General features: G+C 26.3%; 1 protein-coding gene across 3 annotated transcripts; it reads right to left on the minus strand.

The window, feature by feature from the left end:
• Window positions 1–792: 792 nt before the first annotated feature.
• LOC107065844 (metabotropic glutamate receptor) lies at window positions 793–19,650 on the minus strand. 3 transcript variants are annotated; one of them, XM_015319893.2, is made up of 13 exons: window positions 19,282–19,650; window positions 7,298–7,456; window positions 7,021–7,180; window positions 6,566–6,702; window positions 5,924–6,072; window positions 5,155–5,351; window positions 4,726–5,048; window positions 4,410–4,659; window positions 4,085–4,207; window positions 3,681–4,013; window positions 3,317–3,599; window positions 2,890–3,089; window positions 793–2,825 (listed from the first exon to the last, which is right to left on the minus strand). In XM_015319893.2, the coding sequence occupies exons 2-13, from the start codon at window positions 7,451–7,453 to the stop codon at window positions 2,455–2,457; spliced, it is 2,682 nt and encodes an 893-aa protein (XP_015175379.1). In that variant the 5' UTR covers window positions 7,454–7,456; window positions 19,282–19,650; the 3' UTR covers window positions 793–2,454. The 3 variants fall into 3 exon arrangements, with proteins under 3 accessions (XP_015175379.1, XP_089031891.1, XP_089031892.1); XM_089175765.1 differs by lacking the exon at window positions 19,282–19,650 and adding an exon at window positions 18,909–19,044; XM_089175766.1 differs by lacking the exon at window positions 19,282–19,650 and adding an exon at window positions 15,407–15,425.
• Between the last annotated feature and the right edge of the window lie 465 nt (window positions 19,651–20,115).

Consider the following 20,115-nt stretch of genomic DNA (forward strand, 5'->3'; position numbering starts at 1 on the left):
CCTCCTCCTCCCCCCCCTCTCCCTCATACTTTCCCATAAAAATTATTATGATAAATATATATTATTAATATCTTTGACAAAAACATTTTAACACGTTGAGCGCCATGCCCATTTGTAAGGAAATCCTCGTCAGGCCACAGGCCTTACTTTGTATTGAAAAATGTAAACAGTGTCAGTCACAAATGACTGACATGGCTTAAATGGAAAGTTTATTGTCAGTCACCGATGACTGACGTGGCGCTCAACGTGTTAAATAAATATTTCTATCTTATGCATGCATCAGATTTTTTGTTTTATTTTATTTTAATTTTTTATATATACATATAATTAAGAATAATAATTTAAATGTCAGTATTTTGTTGATAACCCATTTAGTATATTATATATAATATATTATATATACAAATTTTGGTCATTAGTTTCATTAGTTTCGTTGGTTTATGTATATGCATGTAAATCTATACATATGTGTGTATATATATATATATTTTATAATACCTATGTGCTTTTTTTTATTAAATTCGTAAAAGTTAATTAATAAATTATCTAGGCAAGTGTTTCTCACTTTGTTCATTGCATGGTTGCAAATCAATCAAACATTTTGTTATCATCAATCAAATGAAATATTAAACAAATTGTACAGAATGTTGAAATAAAATAAAAATTGTTATCAAAATAATGAAATCATTGAATTTTTTGGATGATCATTTAAATGTGATTCTGTAGATCATTAACACTAGATTGCCCAAGGCAGTCATTTTGACTGTTTTTTATTTTCAATTAGAAAAACAATTATGTATATAATGACACAATTTCTTAGAATTTGGTTTTTATTGTTAATATTTACTAATAACTTGTTGTATAACTGTAAATAATATAAGAAATATTAAAAATTAATTTTAAACAAATTTGTTTACACATTAGTTATTTTTTCACAATGCAGTCATTTTGACTGTTTTTGGGCAATATAGCTATACAAGAAATCTCGGGCAATCTAGTGTTAATTGAGAAACATTTATCTAGATAATGTTCATTTTATTCATATAATTTGATTTTAGAAACATGTTGTTTTTAAAATATAAGTTCCTTTTGATTTTACTGCTTACGGTAATATGATTGGACACTGTGCGTTTTATTAATTAATTAATTAATTAATTAATTATTTAATATATTAAATGTTGTATAATGAAGCAATTTAAATAAATATTTATAAATATACATATATGTGTGTGTTTGTGTGTGTTGATCAAGTTCATCAAGTTTCGATATGTTTGAGATTTTTATCATAAATGTACGTATCACTTGCATCACAGGAAGCAAAGAATCGGATTGGTCTAATAATGCATAATTATATATCTGTGTATTATCATTATCATCTTATCTGTGATTAATAATTAGATTATAAAGCTTCTCATCAACAGTTTGTTATAATTAAAAAAAGTTATTTCATAATTATTCGTTCATTCGTCAAAGCTTATTTATATTAATTATATTTTGTTGATTAAATTTATATCACTATAATATTATCTTAATTATAACGATATGTATAGTCGATGGTTTTATTTTATTTTTATTTTGTATCTTAATAATTAAAGATTAAACATTTTTTTAATTTAATCAAAATTCAATTGAATTGTTTTGTCTTTTTTTTTTTTTTTGTATATTCAAATTTGAACATTAACAGCGTGCAAAATTTAATTAAATGTTAAAGATAGCAATGATAATATAAGAATATATTTTTTTAAATAATAAAACAATACTTATATTAATTTTTTTTTAATCTTAATTATTAAAGATTAAACATTTTTTTAATTTAATAAAAATTCGATTGAATTGTTTTGTCTTTTTTTTTTTTTGTATATTCAAATTTGAACATTAACAGCGTGCAAAATTTAATTAAATGTTAAAGATAGCAATGATAATATAAGAATATATTTTTTTTAAATAATAAAACAATACTTATATTAATTTTTTTTTAATCTTAATTATTAAAGATTAAACATTTTTTTAATTTAATAAAAATTCGATTGAATTGTTTTGTCTTTTTTTTTTTTGTATATTCAAATTTGAACATTAACAGCGTGCAAAATTTAATTGAATATTAAAGATAGCAATGATAATATTTTTAATTAATTTATAATATAATAAATAATACAATAATATATAAATAAATAAAATAATAGAATAATATTTATAATTTAATTAATTTAAAAAAAAACAATACTTATATTGATAAAAAACAAATAAAATAAAAGACATTAAACATTATTCAAGCTATAATGCATTTAATATTAAATAAAACTATTGAAATATATAAAATACCCATTAAAAATAATAAATATAAATTATTATTATTATTATAGTTGAATTAAAGCATTGAAAAAGAGCTTTCATTGTTTCAAATTATTCATTTGAATGAAACCATTCGCCAGAGCTTTCTGACAATTCCAATGGTCATGGTTTCTGTTCCGCGTTATGAAATATAAATGGATTACCATTTAATGCTACAACTGGGGTTGCAGGTGTTGGTAAATAAGAGGAACTTCTATGGTGTGCCATAACCAATTCCTTAGTGTTCTTCTCAGGTTTAATTAGTACAATATAAATCTTAGGAAAGAATAGACAAGCAAGTTGAACCAAACCACTAAGGGATAATGATAATGCCAAGGTTACAACCCTTATTGCGTTGCTGTTTGATACAAGATAAAGTGGTACAAATGCCAACCATAAAACCATTATGGTATAATTAGTAAATGCTATATGTTTCGTTTCATTAAAACCTTCTGGACATTTTCTCGTTTTTATGGCATAAATGGTGCATATTACTGTTGATAAAAAATTATATATTTTATATTTATGAAATAATTCAATGATTGTTTATTGTCTTACCTATAAGTACGAAAGGATAGATTAGGCTAATCATATAGGATGTATCATCGAGACCTTGACAAATTCTTAATCGAGTATCTCTCGTTGGATAAACGTGTGTCACCCATGGTGGTACAGTTACTAGCCACGTAATATTTACTATTATTTCAAGTATTATTAATATTCCTGTTATTAACAATTGTGATTTAGGACTGGTGTATCTATAAAATTAATTAGAAAATATAATAAAATAAACGTTTTGTAAAAAGATGCACTTTTTAACATGTTGAGCGCCACGTCAGCCATCGGTGACTGACGCTAAACTTTCAATTAAGGCCACGTCAGTCACCAGTGACTGACACATTCACATCTTTTCAATACAAAATAAGGCCTGTGGCCTGACGAGAATTTTTCTAAAGATTCACATTGTGTTAATTACAAATCTTACCTTGATTTACGTGGACTGTATGAAATATTATTAAATATTCTATGAATCCTATTAGTCTTGGTGACCAAAGCTGCATAACACAAAGTATAACAAAATCCAATACCAAATCTGGTAATAGCACAGGTTTCAGTTTTTGGTTCAGCCACTATGGCAAATGTCATTAAAAATGATGCTAGAATACTTAATAATAATAGGGAAGACAATTCACGACCTGATGCTTTGATAACAGGTGTTTTATCATAAATTCGAAATACAAACCATACGTAAATGGTTAATATTATACCTATAAATATAATATTAATTATTATTGAACATTGAAATTATTTAAGGATAAATAAAAGTTCTATTTTATTTATGAACTGACCAATAGTAGCAACAACCATAGCAACAATAGCCCAAGGATTATAATAATCGATATATTCTTCTGGAATTGGGTCACAATGTTTGGCATCTTCCGTTGGTCGTGTACCAGATGGACAATCCTCACATCTGTGCTCGTCCACCTTGTATTGATAAAGTCCACATTTACGACACTTCCAACAACAATAATCTTGTTTCTCAGGTACAATAACTTGATTTGATTGGCATGGTTTTGAACAAGTCGAATTTGGAAAGTTCATTCTACCACCTTCCGTTTGATTTCGATATTTCATTAATTCTGTTTCTATATACAATGATGGGGTTCTGTCATCGTCTTCTATAAACAAAAACAAAATTCATTTATTTATTTCTTTTCAAATGAACATAAAAATTGGTTGAGTATCATACCTGTGTAATTACCAATTACAACCCATCGATAAGCACCATCGTCATTTTTTTGATAATTTAAAATGGAATATCTTGGGGGACCATCTGTACCATCCATAAATCGAAATTTATTTCCTGCATCATCTAAAAATGTAATGACATTTTTGATTTAAATAAAATAAACACGTTGAGCGTCACGATCATTTTTAAGGAAGTCCCCGTCAGGCCACGCGTGTAGCTTAGATATATCCATGTCATACGTTGTCAGTCATTAATGACTGACGTGGCCTAAACTGAAGTCTAGTGTCAGTCACTAATGACTGACATGTTAAGATATGTAATATACCTTTAAAAGAAACGTTTTGAATGTAACGCGTTAAATCAATTCCATCGATGTGTTTCATTTCCAAACAAATTCCTGAATAATTTGTCCCACATTTTTCTTGTTGCATATCGTGAAGTGCATATGCAACGGAATAAATTGCATCTCTGACGAAATGTAAAAACTTTTGTTGTTTGTAACCAGTCGAACGATTAATCTTCAAATTAATGTCCCGACAAGACACGTATGAATCTTCATCTGTAATGTTGGTATGCTAAAAAAAATAAAAAAATCAATGTTAATATTTATTAAATTTATAATAATACTTTGATATTAATACCTGAGTTTGATTATTATCACAACGATGATATTCTCGCCAAAATTCACCAAACCATGGATTAATTGTTTCATGTTCTAATGTCAAACTTGTGAAATATTTATCAAAACCAGACAATTGTCTGGATAATGGTTGAACAACTAATGCACCTTCCAATACTGCCATTTCTTGATCCATACGACTCGAGTCAAGGTCAGCAAAATCACGATGATTCGAACTAGACCATGAATCACTTCCTATCCATACGAATCTGGTACCAACACCTAATCTTTTTGCAGCTTCCAATACGCACAAGGTCGTTGATTTTTCAGCAAAAAGTACAACCACTGTTGAATCAACATTCAAAATACAACCAATGTTAACACTATGACGTTTGGTGATTTCACATTGGTGCCATGCAAAAACTATAGGTATAAAAATTTGTTTACGTACCTCTGACGTCAGTTTTACTTGTAATCGTACGAATAACATCGTCATAATCATCCACTTTAAAATGTTCCTTGTCAATTCTCTGTGGTGCACTAAAGCAAATGTTATAATAACTAGCTAGGGAAATTAGTGTTTCGTAACCATGATTACCATATTCTGTATCCGAATAAACCACTGAAACGTATGTCCACTCGAATTTCCTTTAATTAAAGTAATATTAGCTTTTTTTAGATATGCTTATAAAATTAAGTAACAAAATTAATGATATTATTAATCCCTTGACATATAATGACGTGTCAGACTCGTCATTCATTTCATAAGCCACTGTTAGACGAGTCAGACTCGTCATTCATTTCATGAGCCACTGTAGACTTTAACGAGTCAAACTCGTCATTCATTTCATAGGCCACTGTTAGACGAGTCAAACTCGTCATTCATTTCATAGGCCACTGTTAGACGAGTCAGACTCGTCATTCATTTCATGAGCCACTGTAGACTTTGACGAGTCAGACTCGTCATTCATTTCATAGGCCACTGTTAGACGAGTCAGACTCGTATTTTTTATTAATTTTTTAATAATATTTTTACTAATATTATTTTTATATCTTTTTTTATTAATTTACTAATTTATTAATTATTTAAAATACTATTTAATTAAATAGTATTTTTTGGTTGCATCAAGTTCCATTTAATTTGTATTTGTCAAGGGGTTAATAATCTTCTCTAGTTTTGGTTAAATTGTTTTTTGGTTTTTTTTTTTTTTTAAACTTACTTAAGAATTTCTAACATAGCACGAGCTTGATTTAGGTCACTTGGTATGGTACGGAAAAAGTGTGGAAACATTTTTTTATTACTCAGTGTTGGTGACGTTGCCATATACGATACTTGTGGTACTGAAAACAATTTCAACATTGAAGCCACCTAAAAAAAATTATATATATATATATATATATATTTAATAACAATAATATTTTTTAATATTTTTATTCTTTTATTTTCCATGTATTATTTTTCTTTTATTTTAATTCTTATTTGTTTTATCACATTTCATTAATTATTTATTTTTTCTTTTTGTGTTCATGTGTAATATAAATAATTTATAAAACACACACGCACACACACACACACAGAGACAATTTATGTAACTTTATAATTTTGATAAATGTTCAAAGTAACTTTCTTCTTCTATTTCTTGTTTAAATATTCAAAGTTTGTATAAATTATTCGTCTTTGAAATTCGATTAGAGTAAAATCGAGGAGTATTTGGTTCCTAAATAAATTTCATTTAGGGAAAGAGTAACCTCTGGTCTTTCGTTTAACAAAGTTGATCCCTTACGAAAGGACAAAGTTCAAAGGATGAGATAGCTAGGGGTAGGGTAGGTAGGTAGGTAGGTAGGTAGAATGTTAAAGTTACCTGTATGGTGACCGAACTCGACTGGTCTGCCAACACTGCAACAATTTTGTCGAATCCACCTTTCGAAAACTTTGGTACGCTTTTATCTCTGCACTCGTATTCCTTAACGTGAAATTCATTCGAATGAGCGATGAAACCTAATAAATAACAATATAATAATAATAATAATAATAATAATAAAAATTCAGATAAAATAATCTAAGATAAGATAAGATTCTATTTTTTTTACAAACAAAAACAAACAAAAGGAACCTCACGAAGATTTCTGATTGAAATTTGTTAAAAATCCTATTTCTTTACAAACTAACAAACAAAAAATGAAAAATGAAATAGAAAAACTTAAAGGATGAAATAATTTAAAAAAAATAGAAAAAACCTTGAACCTTAAAGCTTTAATTTCTAATTGAAATTTGTTTGACTGGACTATAAATTCCAAGACAATGGAATTAATTTACCTTTGACGAAATTCAATGCTTGCTCGAGTGCATAATTTGGATTGTCGCAACTATCAAATGCAACGGCACCAAGACGTACACCCGGTAGAATGTTAGGATCCTGATTGATTTGTTGAAGCGTGTAAAGCATTGCTTCCAATGGTTGAATTCCATCTTCCAACTGGATCAAACGAATTCAATGGAAATATCGAATTATTTAATTAACTTTCCATTTTCCTGATTATATTTTTTCTTCTTTTTTTATTTTTGGGTTTTCTTTTGATCATCAAATACTAACCCTAATTTTGCCGCAATTTTCACCTGAGATACCTTTACCGTGAATTGGAAATAGGGCACCTAATAGAATATCACCTGACACGTTTAAATACGTACGAGCGTTGACGAAGGTAAAACAGGATACCATTAACAGGTAATTCACTAAAGGGCCCGTCATTATCTGAAACAAATCATTATATTTCTTTTTTTGGAAGTGAAAACTTCATTAGAATGGGTGTAATTTGAAAAAATGAAACGCGGTGATGTATTGGGGAAAAGAAACGGCCTTAACACTACGTAAAAAGAGAAAAATAGACAAACATATCATTATTTATAAATCATCATTATTTATAAAAAATAAAATGTTTTATTATTTAATTTCTTTATAATTATTGTAAAAATGCGCGCCTGTATGAATGCAACCCTCCAGACACACGTTGAAAATGTTGCTTGCGAGCGTCATCTGTTGGGACTGAATTTTTTTGTATCTGCCCGAAAGATAGGCAACCCGTCATACATACGTGTATAAACAGTTTTGACTTGAAAAAAATGTCCGTCCCAGTAGATGGCACTCGCTAGCAACATTTTCAAAGTGTGTCTGGAGGGTTGCATACGAACAGGCGCCGTATTTTTATTATATATTATAATAAATTATTCTCGAAACTTGTTTATTTGAACAAACGTTTCATTTCTAACTCTTGTGTGATATGCAAACATTTTTATTTTCTTTTTTTTTAAGCAAACGTTCTGATGTTGTCTTCGCAATCAATCGTCATACAATTTTTGTTTTTTTTGCTTTATTTTTTACGATAAAAACAAATGATGAAACAGATGGATCTGTGATAAAATTAAATTCAATGATTTTATTATTATTTAATTTTCATTTCTTTTCAATATATTTTAATGATAAGTAAAATAATTTCCTTTCTTCTTCTTCTCTCTCTCTCTCTCTCTCTCTCTCTCTCTCTCTCTCTTCGTGTGTTAAAGAAACACACCATATAACTTTGACGTAACTAGATCAACTTGCTAATTAAGGAACTCGAGTGGGTTGTGGGTGGGTCTCTTGAACCTGATGTTTCCTCCTCAACGAGGTTACTAACGTTTCTTGTTAGTTTTGTATCATCATAGTTGAACCTCTATCTTAAATATATGATGATTTTGATGATATTTTTTTGTTAAGTTAACGTAAGGTGAAGAACCATCCCTTCATCCCTTCATCCTCTCCACTCATATAATTCTTAAATTGAATCAGATAAGAGATAGATAGGACACATTCGAAGATTCTTGCGAGTTGTTCTCGATAGAAGAAGCTTTTCGATACCCTTAAGGGAAGACCCTTAACTTGAAGACCTCATCTTCAACTCTCAACTCGACTTTCTTAGATGATGCTCCTCTCCACAAAACAAAGGGTATTACGAGAACGTTAAGAGACATACATTTTAAAGAGGTTTCTCAAGTTATTTGCAAAACGTGAATGCCATTCGTTCGCATAATCGTTAAAACGGAAGTTTCTTATAAGCCAAGAAATTTTCTACAATTTTCTTATTTCCCCCCACTTTTTTCATGTTCCATCAATTTTGACATCAAAGTTTGCCCCTCTTTCTCGTCCTGTTAAATTAAAACCATTATTTATTTGATAGATCACACAAACAAATGATTGGTCAATGTGAACTCGTATTTCATAGAAGTTTATAAAATCACACGTTTATTCGTTCGTAGATATACAATATTTGTTTGACAAACGTGTATTTGTTAAATGTTTGTATTTTTTTTTTACCAATCCCTCTCTCATCCCCACTTCCTCACCTCACCACAATGAGAAACAGTTCGTTAGCGTTTGTTGCAAAAAAGGGTATCACGCAAAACGATGATGTAAATGAATCGTACCCAGGTGGGTTGGCTGGTTGGTTGGTTGGTTGGTTGGTTGGTTGCGTTTTTTTCCACTATGTTACACATACACGTATATAATATATATATATATATATATATATATATATATATATATATATATATATATATATATATATATATATATCAGGCTCGTATTTCGATATAAAACTCGATTTCATTTTATCTCGGAATTGTCGACGAACGATTTAATATTTAACAATGCCTGTTGAATTTCAATACCTTCGGACGAATTAAAAACGAACGAATGAGCAAATGAACTAACGTCGTTACGGTTTTTATTGCATAACGTGTGCAATGGGGGAAAGAAAAAAATGAAAAAAAAAAAAAAAACAACAACATATATTATAAAATACACATACATAAGTATAAGTGTATGTATATCGTACATGTATACAGGCTGTTTCAAAAATTCGCTCAGGCTGCTTCATAAATTACTCGAGTCGTTGTCTTGGTGCTTGAAAATCAGAATACACAGGACAATCATCTTATCGGTAATCCTTCATGGTAGCCAAACGTGGTGTCACTTACGTTACGGGACCAAAAGAAATTGAAGGCTTTTCGAAAATCAAGTTGTTTCGTAAAATGTTCGGTGCAAAATGCGATGAGGAAACGAATGAATGAAGACAACCCTCGATAACATACAAGTACACCAAATGTACAACAAAACCGGACATCATAAACGTCGTAAAATCACGCCGATTAAGATGGGCAGGTGTCACGAGGCGTGCATGGGGGGTGCATAAAATACTGGTCGGTATACCGAACGGGAAAAGACCATTGGGTAGACTGAGACGTAGATGGGAGGACAATATTGTTTCGGCATCTTAAAGAAATGGGCTACGAAAACCACGAATGGACGGGGTCAGGCTCAGGGACGAGAACACTGGTGGGATTTGATATTTACAGCAATGAACTTTTGAGTCTCTAATGTTAATGCATAATAATAATAATAAAAATAATACGAGTCATATGATATGTTTCTTAAAATATTCTGTGCAAATTAAAAAAAAAGAATCTGTGAGTTATTTAAATTTGATAGAAGAACTTTTGAGACAACCTGTATATGTATGTGTTTATATATATATATAATACATATTTTGAGATATACAATTTTGCAACGATTATATAATAGCTTGTTGGGGGGGATGGGTAGGGGAGGAGGGGGGGGGGGGGGGTAAAGAGAAGGTGAGAGAGAGAAAACACTTTGAAATTATCGGATTTTCAAGATAACGTAAAACTAAACAATACCGATCGATAGGAAACGCTTCGAAATTTCAGCCCATAACTCCCTTAACTCACCCCCACACTCATCCTCCCCCTTTCTCTACGTATACTCTTAGAAAATATCCGAGAGAATAAGGGATGAAAATAAAATGATGGGAAATATGATGGAAATAGTAAAAATAGAAAACAAAAAATGTAACGATGGAAAAATATAATAGTAGCCGTTGGTTGTTTGTATTTTTCTTACTAATCGAAGAAAGATTTACAGGATTTAAGTTAAAAAAAAATCGTAAAATAAAATAAAATAAAGAGAAAGAACTTTTTTTGAACTTGTCTGAAAGATGAGAAAAAAGAATTGAGAAATAAAAGAAAAGGAAAATTTTCAACAGGGGGTTTAAAACACACGCAATCGAAGGAAACATTTTTAAGGGTTGTTACGATTCGTGTACCACGATACGACATAAGCGGCTTATCATGGCTTTACACAAACACATTCACATACACTTACATACACACATATATATTTGACCAAAAAAATGATATCAATACGAGAAGACATTTTTATAATACAATTTCTTTTGAAACGTGTCGAATATTACGTTAGTGTGAACTTTTATTATACATCGTGTAAATAAAAGAAAAAAATATATTAAATAATGAATTAAAGAAAGAGAAAGAAAATGATGATAAGTAATATAATAAATTGATTTTGATAACAAAGTATAATAAACAAATACTATAAACAAATCAAATCAAATTAGAAAGCATGAAATTTCAATCAAATTCGTGGATAAACAATAAGAATATTAATAATAATCATGATGAGTCAATGTCAAACGATATTGTAACTAAAAGACAAATTAAGACTTTAAAAGAAAAATCATCCTAAGATAAAAAAAAGGGATTTCTATTTTTTTTCTTTTTATTTTTTTTTTTTTATGTTAAAACCTTCTCTTGAAAAAGAAATTCCAATCGAGAAATACGATTCGCCTTTCAAAGTCACGGCCGATCGGAAAACTCTTATTCCATTTCAAAGGAAATTCTGCTTATGTCGTAGTCGCGTTGTAAAAGAGTAAAAGAGTAAAAGAGAAAGAAAGAGAGAAAAGGAAAAATGAAAAAAAAAAAGAAAACGAAAGAAATGGAGTAAGAGGGAAGGAAGGGTCCATTAGGTTATTCCGTTTACAAGAATAAAACTACGTTTCATATTCCATCGATATGATGATGGTCTTTCATCTCGGTTATGTTTCTGAACGAATTTTCCAACACGAAAATCATCTTTAAGTAACTTACCCCTTTTTTCCACTTGTTTTTTTTTTCAATAGTTTTTATTATTATTCTTAGGAAATAAACGACGTTGAACTATTTTTATATATCATAGAAAAAGAAAAAGAAAAAAATAAAAAAGAAGAAGAAGAAGAAGAACATGTCGAATATTCTCTCAACAACGTGACTTTACTTACATGTATTTAAACATACATATATGAACAAAAATATAGATGATACGTATTCTAACTTTTACATACATGTACATACAGATACATACAGATAGATATACATGTACATACATGTACATATACATAAACATAACTTATATCTACTTATCTCGAAATTTATTCTCATCTCGTGTTTCTTTCGAAAAATATATTCCCTTGGAATGTGTGTATATGTGTGTATATGAGAATGTATGTTCGTTGAGAAAAAATTTATTGGTTTGTACCAGTTAGCTGTGTAATAGTAGTAGTAGAAATAGTAGTAGTAGTGGTAGTGGTAGTTTCAGTGGTAAGCCACGAAGAAGATGGTTTGTGATGGAACACGTATAAAGATGAATGCTTGGTACTTCTATTGAAAAATTCTAAAGAAAGGAAGGAACGAGTAGTATTAGATATAACTTCAAGCTATATCAGGCTACGTATGTAATATATATATACATATATACAGTTTTTTGTTCAATTATTCAGAATTTCCTTGAAGATTTATTAAATGACCGATTTATCGATCGTCGATCTAATTAAAATTATTTTCATGATAATCTTTGTAGATTTTTAATCAATTAATAAGAAAAGAAATATATTTTTTTAAGTAATATATATAGTAATAGATTAGTAATATTTTTAGTAATATCGATTATTTCGATATATCGATTATTTCGATATATCGATTATTTCGATATATCTATTATTTCGATATATCGATTATTTCGATATATCGATCATTTCGATATATCGATTGTTTCGATATATCGATCATTTCGATATATCGATTGTTTCGATATATCGATTATTTCGATATATCGATTGTTTCGATATATCGATTGTTTCGATATATCGATTATTTCGATATATCGATTATTTCGATATATCGATTATTTCGATATATCGATTGTTTCGATATATCGATTGTTTCGATATATCGATTATTTCGATATATCGATTATTTCGATATATCGATTGTTTCGATATATCGATTGTTTCGATATATCGATTATTTCGATATATCGATTATTTCGATATATCGATTGTTTCGATATATCGATTGTTTCGATATATCGATTATTTCGATATATCGATTATTTCGATATATCGATTGTTTCGATATATCGATTGTTTCGATATATCGATTGTTTCGATATATCGATTATTTCGATATATCGATTATTTCGATATATCGATTATTTCGATATATCGATTATTTCGATATATCGATTATTTCGATATATCGATTACTTCGATATATCGATTGTTTCGATATATCGATTATTTCGATATTTCGATTGTTTCGATATATCGATTATCTCGATATATCGATTGTTTCGATATATCGATTATTTCGATATATCGATTGTTTCGATATATTGATTGTTTCGATATATCGATTGTTTCGATATATCGATTGTTTCGATATATCGATTGTTTCGATATATCGGTTGTTTCGATATATCGATTACTTCGATATATCGATTACTTCGATATATCGATTGTTTCGATATATCGATTATTTCGATATATCGATTGTCTAGATATATCGATTACTTCGATATATCGATTGTTTCGGTATATCGATTGTTTCGATATATCGATTGTTTCGATATATCGATTATTTCGATATATCGATTATTTCGATATATCGATTATTTCGATATATCGATTACTTCGATATATCGATTGTTTCGATATATCGATTATTTCGATATTTCGATTGTTTCGATATATCGATTATCTCGATATATCGATTATTTCGATATATCGATTGTTTCGATATATCGATTGTTTCGATATATCGATTATTTCGATATATCGATTGTTTCGATATATCGATTGTTTCGATATATCGATTATTTCGATATATCGATATATCGATTACTTCGATATATCGATTGTTTCGGTATATCGATTGTTTCGATATATCGATTGCTTCGATATATCGATTGTTTCGATATATCGATTGTTTCGATATATCGATCGTTTCGATATATCGATTGTTTCGATATATCGATTATTTCGATATATCGATTATTTCGATATATCGATTGTTTCGATATATCGATTATTTCGATATATCGATTATTTCGATATATCGATTATTTCGATATATCGACTATTTCGATATATCGATTGTTTCGATATATCGATTGTTTCGATATATCGATTATTTCGATATATCGATTGTTTCGATATATCGATTGTTTTGATATATCGATTGTTTCGATATATCGATTATTTCGATATATCGATTATTTCCATATATCGATTGTTTCGATATATCGATTGTTTCGATATATCGATTATTTCGATATATCGATTATTTCCATATATCGATTGTTTCGATATATCGATGGTTTCGATATATCGATTATTTCGATATATCGATTGTTTCGATATATCGATTGTTTCGATATATCGATTATTTCGATATATCGATTGTTTCGATATATCGATTATTTCGATATATCGATTGTTTCGACATATCGATTCTTTCGATATATTGATTCTTTCGATATATCGATTATTTCGATATATCGGTTATTTCGATATATCGATTGTTTCGATATATCGATAGTTTCGATATATCGATTCTTTCGATATATCGATTTTTCGATTTTTGGATAGTTCGATATATAGATTGGTCGATAGTTTGATAGGTCGATAGATCGGTAGATCGTTAGTTTGATAGGTCGATAGATCGGTAGATCGATATCTAAACAATATATAAAAAAATTCATATTATATATTAAATTGTTAATTTGTATAAAATTATATATAAAATTAGAGTAACCTATTAAACATTAGTTCAAATTAATATTAATCTATTATTTATAGATTTTAGTATACTAAATATTAACTAACATAGTATATTAAATATTTTTGTATATTTTTCTTCGTAATATATAATTTAATAAAAATATTAAATATTAAATATTTAATTTAATCACTTTTAGATGAAATATTCGGGATATTTCTTTTTTAAGTAATAATCTAGTAATTATGTTAAGGTAAATATTTTTAATAATTGTTCCAATACTGTTCTAAACATTTAGACAAAAATTTGAATTATTAAATAAATAAATCAATCATTTAAATATACATCGCAAATCGAATATTCACCTAAAAAAAAAATAAAGTTAGGATTATATATAGGGTAAGATAAAAAAAAGTAACCCATTAGGCATTTTTGGCATGATACCATAATGTCTGCAGTAGTACAAGTCAGCCACAAACTCGTCAGGCTGATCACACGTATCCCAACTCATACACACACACACACACTTCTTCAAAGTTGTCGAAAACTACTGAACTAGCAGTTAGAATACCAAAGATTCATTTGTGCATTTGTGCAAAACGTTTAATTATTAGTTCTTGGTCAAAATGAATGAACATACACCAACACTAAAGGATTTACATATTTATACATATACACTAAAGGGCTATAAATTAATTAATCACGTAATCACTCGTCAGACAATAAAAAAAGAACTGTGTACTATGTTTTGCAAACTTACGTCTCATGTTAAACTTGTTTGTACAATCCCACTACTACAAACACCAACACCATCATTATTCTCACGTCAGCAACCATTTGCAACCCTTCTTTAGTTTCCCCTATCTTTGTTTTTCTTGTTCATATTCAAACAAAATATTCATTTGACAATGACAAACTGTTTCTAATTCTAAAAGTGTTTTCGACAATAATATTAAGAAATAGAAAAATGTTATGAGATTAAAGTAATATTATAATGTGGTTTTATTATAATAAATAAACAAATAAATAAATAAAATAATAAATGTTTATGTGATAATAAAAATGTAATTTATTGTATAATAATAAAATGAATTTGGTATTTGTTGCAATGAATGAAATTCAAGTTCCTAATGCCAATAATAATAATAATAATAATAATAATAATAATAATAATAATTAAAATATAATATAAATTATTAGTATATTAAATAAATAAAAATTAAATAATATGACGATCATAATAATTTAAAAAAGAAATTATAATATTTATAATAATAATAATTAAAAGGAAGGATACCAATGAAAAAAAACAATTTAAATAAATTATATAAAATTAATTAACAATTAAATTATTTTTTTATTATTTAGAAATATTTAAGGTGTTTCAAAATTGTTTGAAAATTGTTTTTTACACACACACACACATTTGTTTTTTAAATTTAATTTAATTCAAATTAAATTTGTATTATACCATTTGTAAAAATAATAATAATAAAAGAAAATATAATTGTTTTTTTATTTTTATTTTTATTTTTTTATTTCACTTTAAAAAGATAAATATTATAACATGGCAAACGTTTTAATATTTTTCATAGAACTGAAATATCTCATGGAAATAAATTGTAAAAGGGAAATAAACGAGTTGTCTCTTACAAATGTAAAAAAAAAAAATATCTTACCTCAGATACTACTCACCCTTTAAATTCCCATAGAAAGGTTTCTAAGGAAACCTTTCTAAGATTTCTTTTATAAAAAATATATATATATATATATAAAAAAATAAAAATAGAGAAAAAAACTATTCCGTAAAAGCATATCAACTTTTAATACCAGTAAAATGTGTTTCCCCTATTGTTCTCAATTTTTCTATACTTTTCTTTTTTTTTCTTTCTGTTTTAATCCTTTCTTTGTAGTTTTCCATTTCTTTTCATTTCTTTTTCATTTCTTTTTCTTTTTCTTCCTCTTCTTCTTTTCTTTTACTTTTTTTCTTTTTTTTTTTTTTTTTCTTATTAAAATATGAAGCTTTTTAATGTTTTAAATAAATTAATAAAAGACTACTTTTAGAATAGGATTAAAACGTTATACAACTTTATACAAAAAAAAAAAATTAATTTGTAAAAGAAATAATAAACATCGATAATTTCTTTTTCTTTTTTTTCTTTTACTCTGTAAACAAATAATTGCATATAATAATAATAATAATAAAATATTTAAACAAATTTAACCATTTGAGTGGTTAATATTTTTACTTAAAATGTTTCTATAGGAATAGAATAATTTATTATTAATTATATATGTATATTATTGTAATAATAAATTGTATTTAATAATTCAAGTTGTTCTTCATGAATATAATTTAATTAATTAATATAAACGTTACTTAATTTTTTTTAATTATTAATATAAATTATATTTGAATAATTAATATATAATTATAATTATATAAAATTATAATATTAAATGATAAATATTATATAATAATATTTATAAATAAAAATTTATATTTTAATTAAATTAAATTAAAAACAAAAAAACAATTTTAATAATTATATTGTAATATAAAATTTATAAATATTATTTAATTCATATAAAATTAAATTATATATATATATATAATTTATTTTTAATTATTAATATAAACATTACATTATTTTATATTAATGTTAACAAAAAAGCATTTGCGTTTGTAGACCACTATAATAATTTTTACCAAACGCATATATGCGTCTATAGCACTCAAAAGGTTAATAATTATGTCAACATGATAATAATAATAATAATAATAATAATAATAATAGTAAGAATAAAATATTTTCTGATGATACAAAAGATTGAGATACATACATGTGTATTTATATAAAAGTATTTACATATTTAAATAATATTAATAATAATAATAATAATAATAATAATAATAATAAATCTGAGAATGAGAATTTAAATAAAAACATGAACGGAAACTTAAATCTGAAATGTTTAACTTAGATTTTTGTCCGAGTACTTTACTTTACTTTATTTAAAAAAAAAAAAAAAAAAAAAAAAGAGAGATTTATATTCAATGATTTGAATCGAATCGAATTGAAATACCATTTGCCACGATTTTCAGCAAATATTTGCTTCCTCTTTCTCTCTCTCTCTCTCTCTCTCTCTCCTCTCTCTTACTTCGAAAGAAAAGAAAAAATATCTTTTTCCGACCACTTTTGTAAGAAAAGAAAGAAATTTTCTCGATGTCGATGAAAGACGAGGAAAAAGAAGAAAAAAGATTTCAAGAAAAACTATCTCAACCTTAATAAGGTCCTTACCAAGTCGTTTCACGAATACTGGCAGAAAGAATAAAAAAAAAAAAAAATACAATAAAAATAATAATTTGTGTATAAAAGATTCATAATAAAAGAAATTGACGTTAAACGACAATTATTGTGAGAAGAATAAAATTACTTAAAAAAAAAATAAAAAGATTAAAAAAATATATTTTTTTTAAATAAATTTTATCTAATACAATATAATTTAATGTAATGTTTTAAAGAAACGTTTATCTTTTTACTGTACTGTTTTTTTGTTTTTTTTTTTCTAATTTTATTTTATTATTTTACTATACTTTATATAAATATATAAATTGTATATATATATTATATAATATAATATATAATATAATAATATTTATTATTATATATTATATTAATTAATATATTATAATTTATATAATATTATATATATATGTATTATTTTATATTATATATTATAAATAAAATAAAAAATATATTATTATTATTATTATTATAAATACAATAAATATTTATTATATAATATTGCATATTGTACTATAATATATATATATATATTATAAATAAAAAAAAAGAATATTTTACATTACAATATATTAATTATTTTGTAGATTAAATAGAATTAAATAAATAATAATTTTGTTTAAAATTAAATAGAATAATTAGATTTAACATACATACATATTTATATATATGTATATATGTATGTGTTGTTATAGATCAGAGTTATTTCCCGATGGGTCTAATTTCGAACGATACTCAAAACAATAGACCGTTTGAGCGATCAGTTTGACCGATATTGGCAAACGTTAAAACAATATTGACTGACATAGAAACTGATATCGTTTCAATTGGACGAAATATATATATATATATATATATATATATATATCATTTGAATATAACACTGTTGTTGTTGTTGTTGTTATTGTTATTGTTGTTATCATATTATATTTGAATGTGTATTAAATATCTCACCTTTGATCTTACTCTCTCCATTCTCTCCCTTTCCCCCTATTCTCTTGTCATCAATCAAAATAATTTTGTTAACTTCATTAGATTGCTATCATCATCATAAGAAAAAAAAAAACATGATTGAGTAAAAAAGAGAATGAAAGAGAGGGAGAGAGAGAGAGAGAGAGAGAAAGAGGACAATTTAAAAATATGAGTAAAGTAAAATAAAGTTTAAAAGTCACGTGTCTCGCGTAAACTTTACCACCCACACCCTCAAACTCATATAATCTTGTAAAGTACTATTTCATTTTAGCTAATAAAGAAAAGTACAATAGTAATAATAATAATAATAATAATAATAATAATAGTTTGAAAGAGGAATAATTTTGTTACGCACTTTTATCCAATGAGAATGATTGTCCTTAAATGTGCAAGAAGAATGTTGAATAACGAGATCCTTTGGTCAGCATTTTCCACTTGTTATCAACAAATTTGAATCCATTGAAAAAAAAAAAAAAACAAAACAAACAAAACAATATTTCAAATCAAATTAAATTAATCGAAAAGGAAAGGGAAAGGGAAAGGGAAAGGGAAAGGGAAAGGGAGAGACCCAAAATAAGAAGAAAAAAGAAAATAAAAAGAAAATAAACAAACGGATAATGCAATAATAATGGAAAAAAAAATTTGATATATTTATTATTTTATTTTATTAATTTTATTATTAATATTAATTTAATATATATATTTATTATTATTATTATTATTATTATTATTATTATTATTATTATTATTATTATTATTATTATTATATATTTTATTTAAATTACTATGTGTTTTTATTTCTCACTCTTGTTCTCTTTCTTCTCTCTATTATCAATTTTCTGTTCTCTTTCTAATCTCCAACTGTTTATTTGCAATTAAATAAATAAATAAATATAATAATAACAATATTAACAAATTGAAAATAAATTGTTGTTTCTCTTTCTCTCTCTCTTTTTTTTTTTTTATTAATTTTTTTTTTCTCTCTCTTTTTTTAATCTTCAACCACAACTGTTTACTTGCAACTAAATAAATAAATAAATATAATAATAATAACAATAGTAATATATTAAAAATAAATTATTATTACAAAAATATGATAAATAATTTTGAATAATTAATATGAGAGAAGTGGTAGGGGATAAGAATAATAAAAAGTATTTAAAAAAAAAAAAACAGTAATAGAAAGTGG

The sequence above is a fragment of the Polistes dominula genome, unplaced genomic scaffold (genome assembly GCF_049000335.1).
Source record: "Polistes dominula isolate Pdom_NZ unplaced genomic scaffold, Pdom_raw_medaka contig_19, whole genome shotgun sequence".
Taxonomy (NCBI): Eukaryota; Metazoa; Arthropoda; class Insecta; order Hymenoptera; family Vespidae; genus Polistes; species Polistes dominula.

Excerpts from the sequence above, each read along its gene's own strand:
- LOC107065844 (XM_089175765.1), bottom strand. The coding sequence starts at position 18,929 with ATGGAGAGAGTAAGATCAAAG. Across the intron at positions 5,352-5,923 it reads GCTATGTTAGAAATTCTTAA|GAAATTCGAGTGGACATACG; the intron begins GTAAGTTTAAAA and ends CTTTAATTAAAG. Across the intron at positions 2,826-2,889 it reads CTATCCTTTCGTACTTATAG|TAATATGCACCATTTATGCC; the intron begins GTAAGACAATAA and ends TTTTATCAACAG.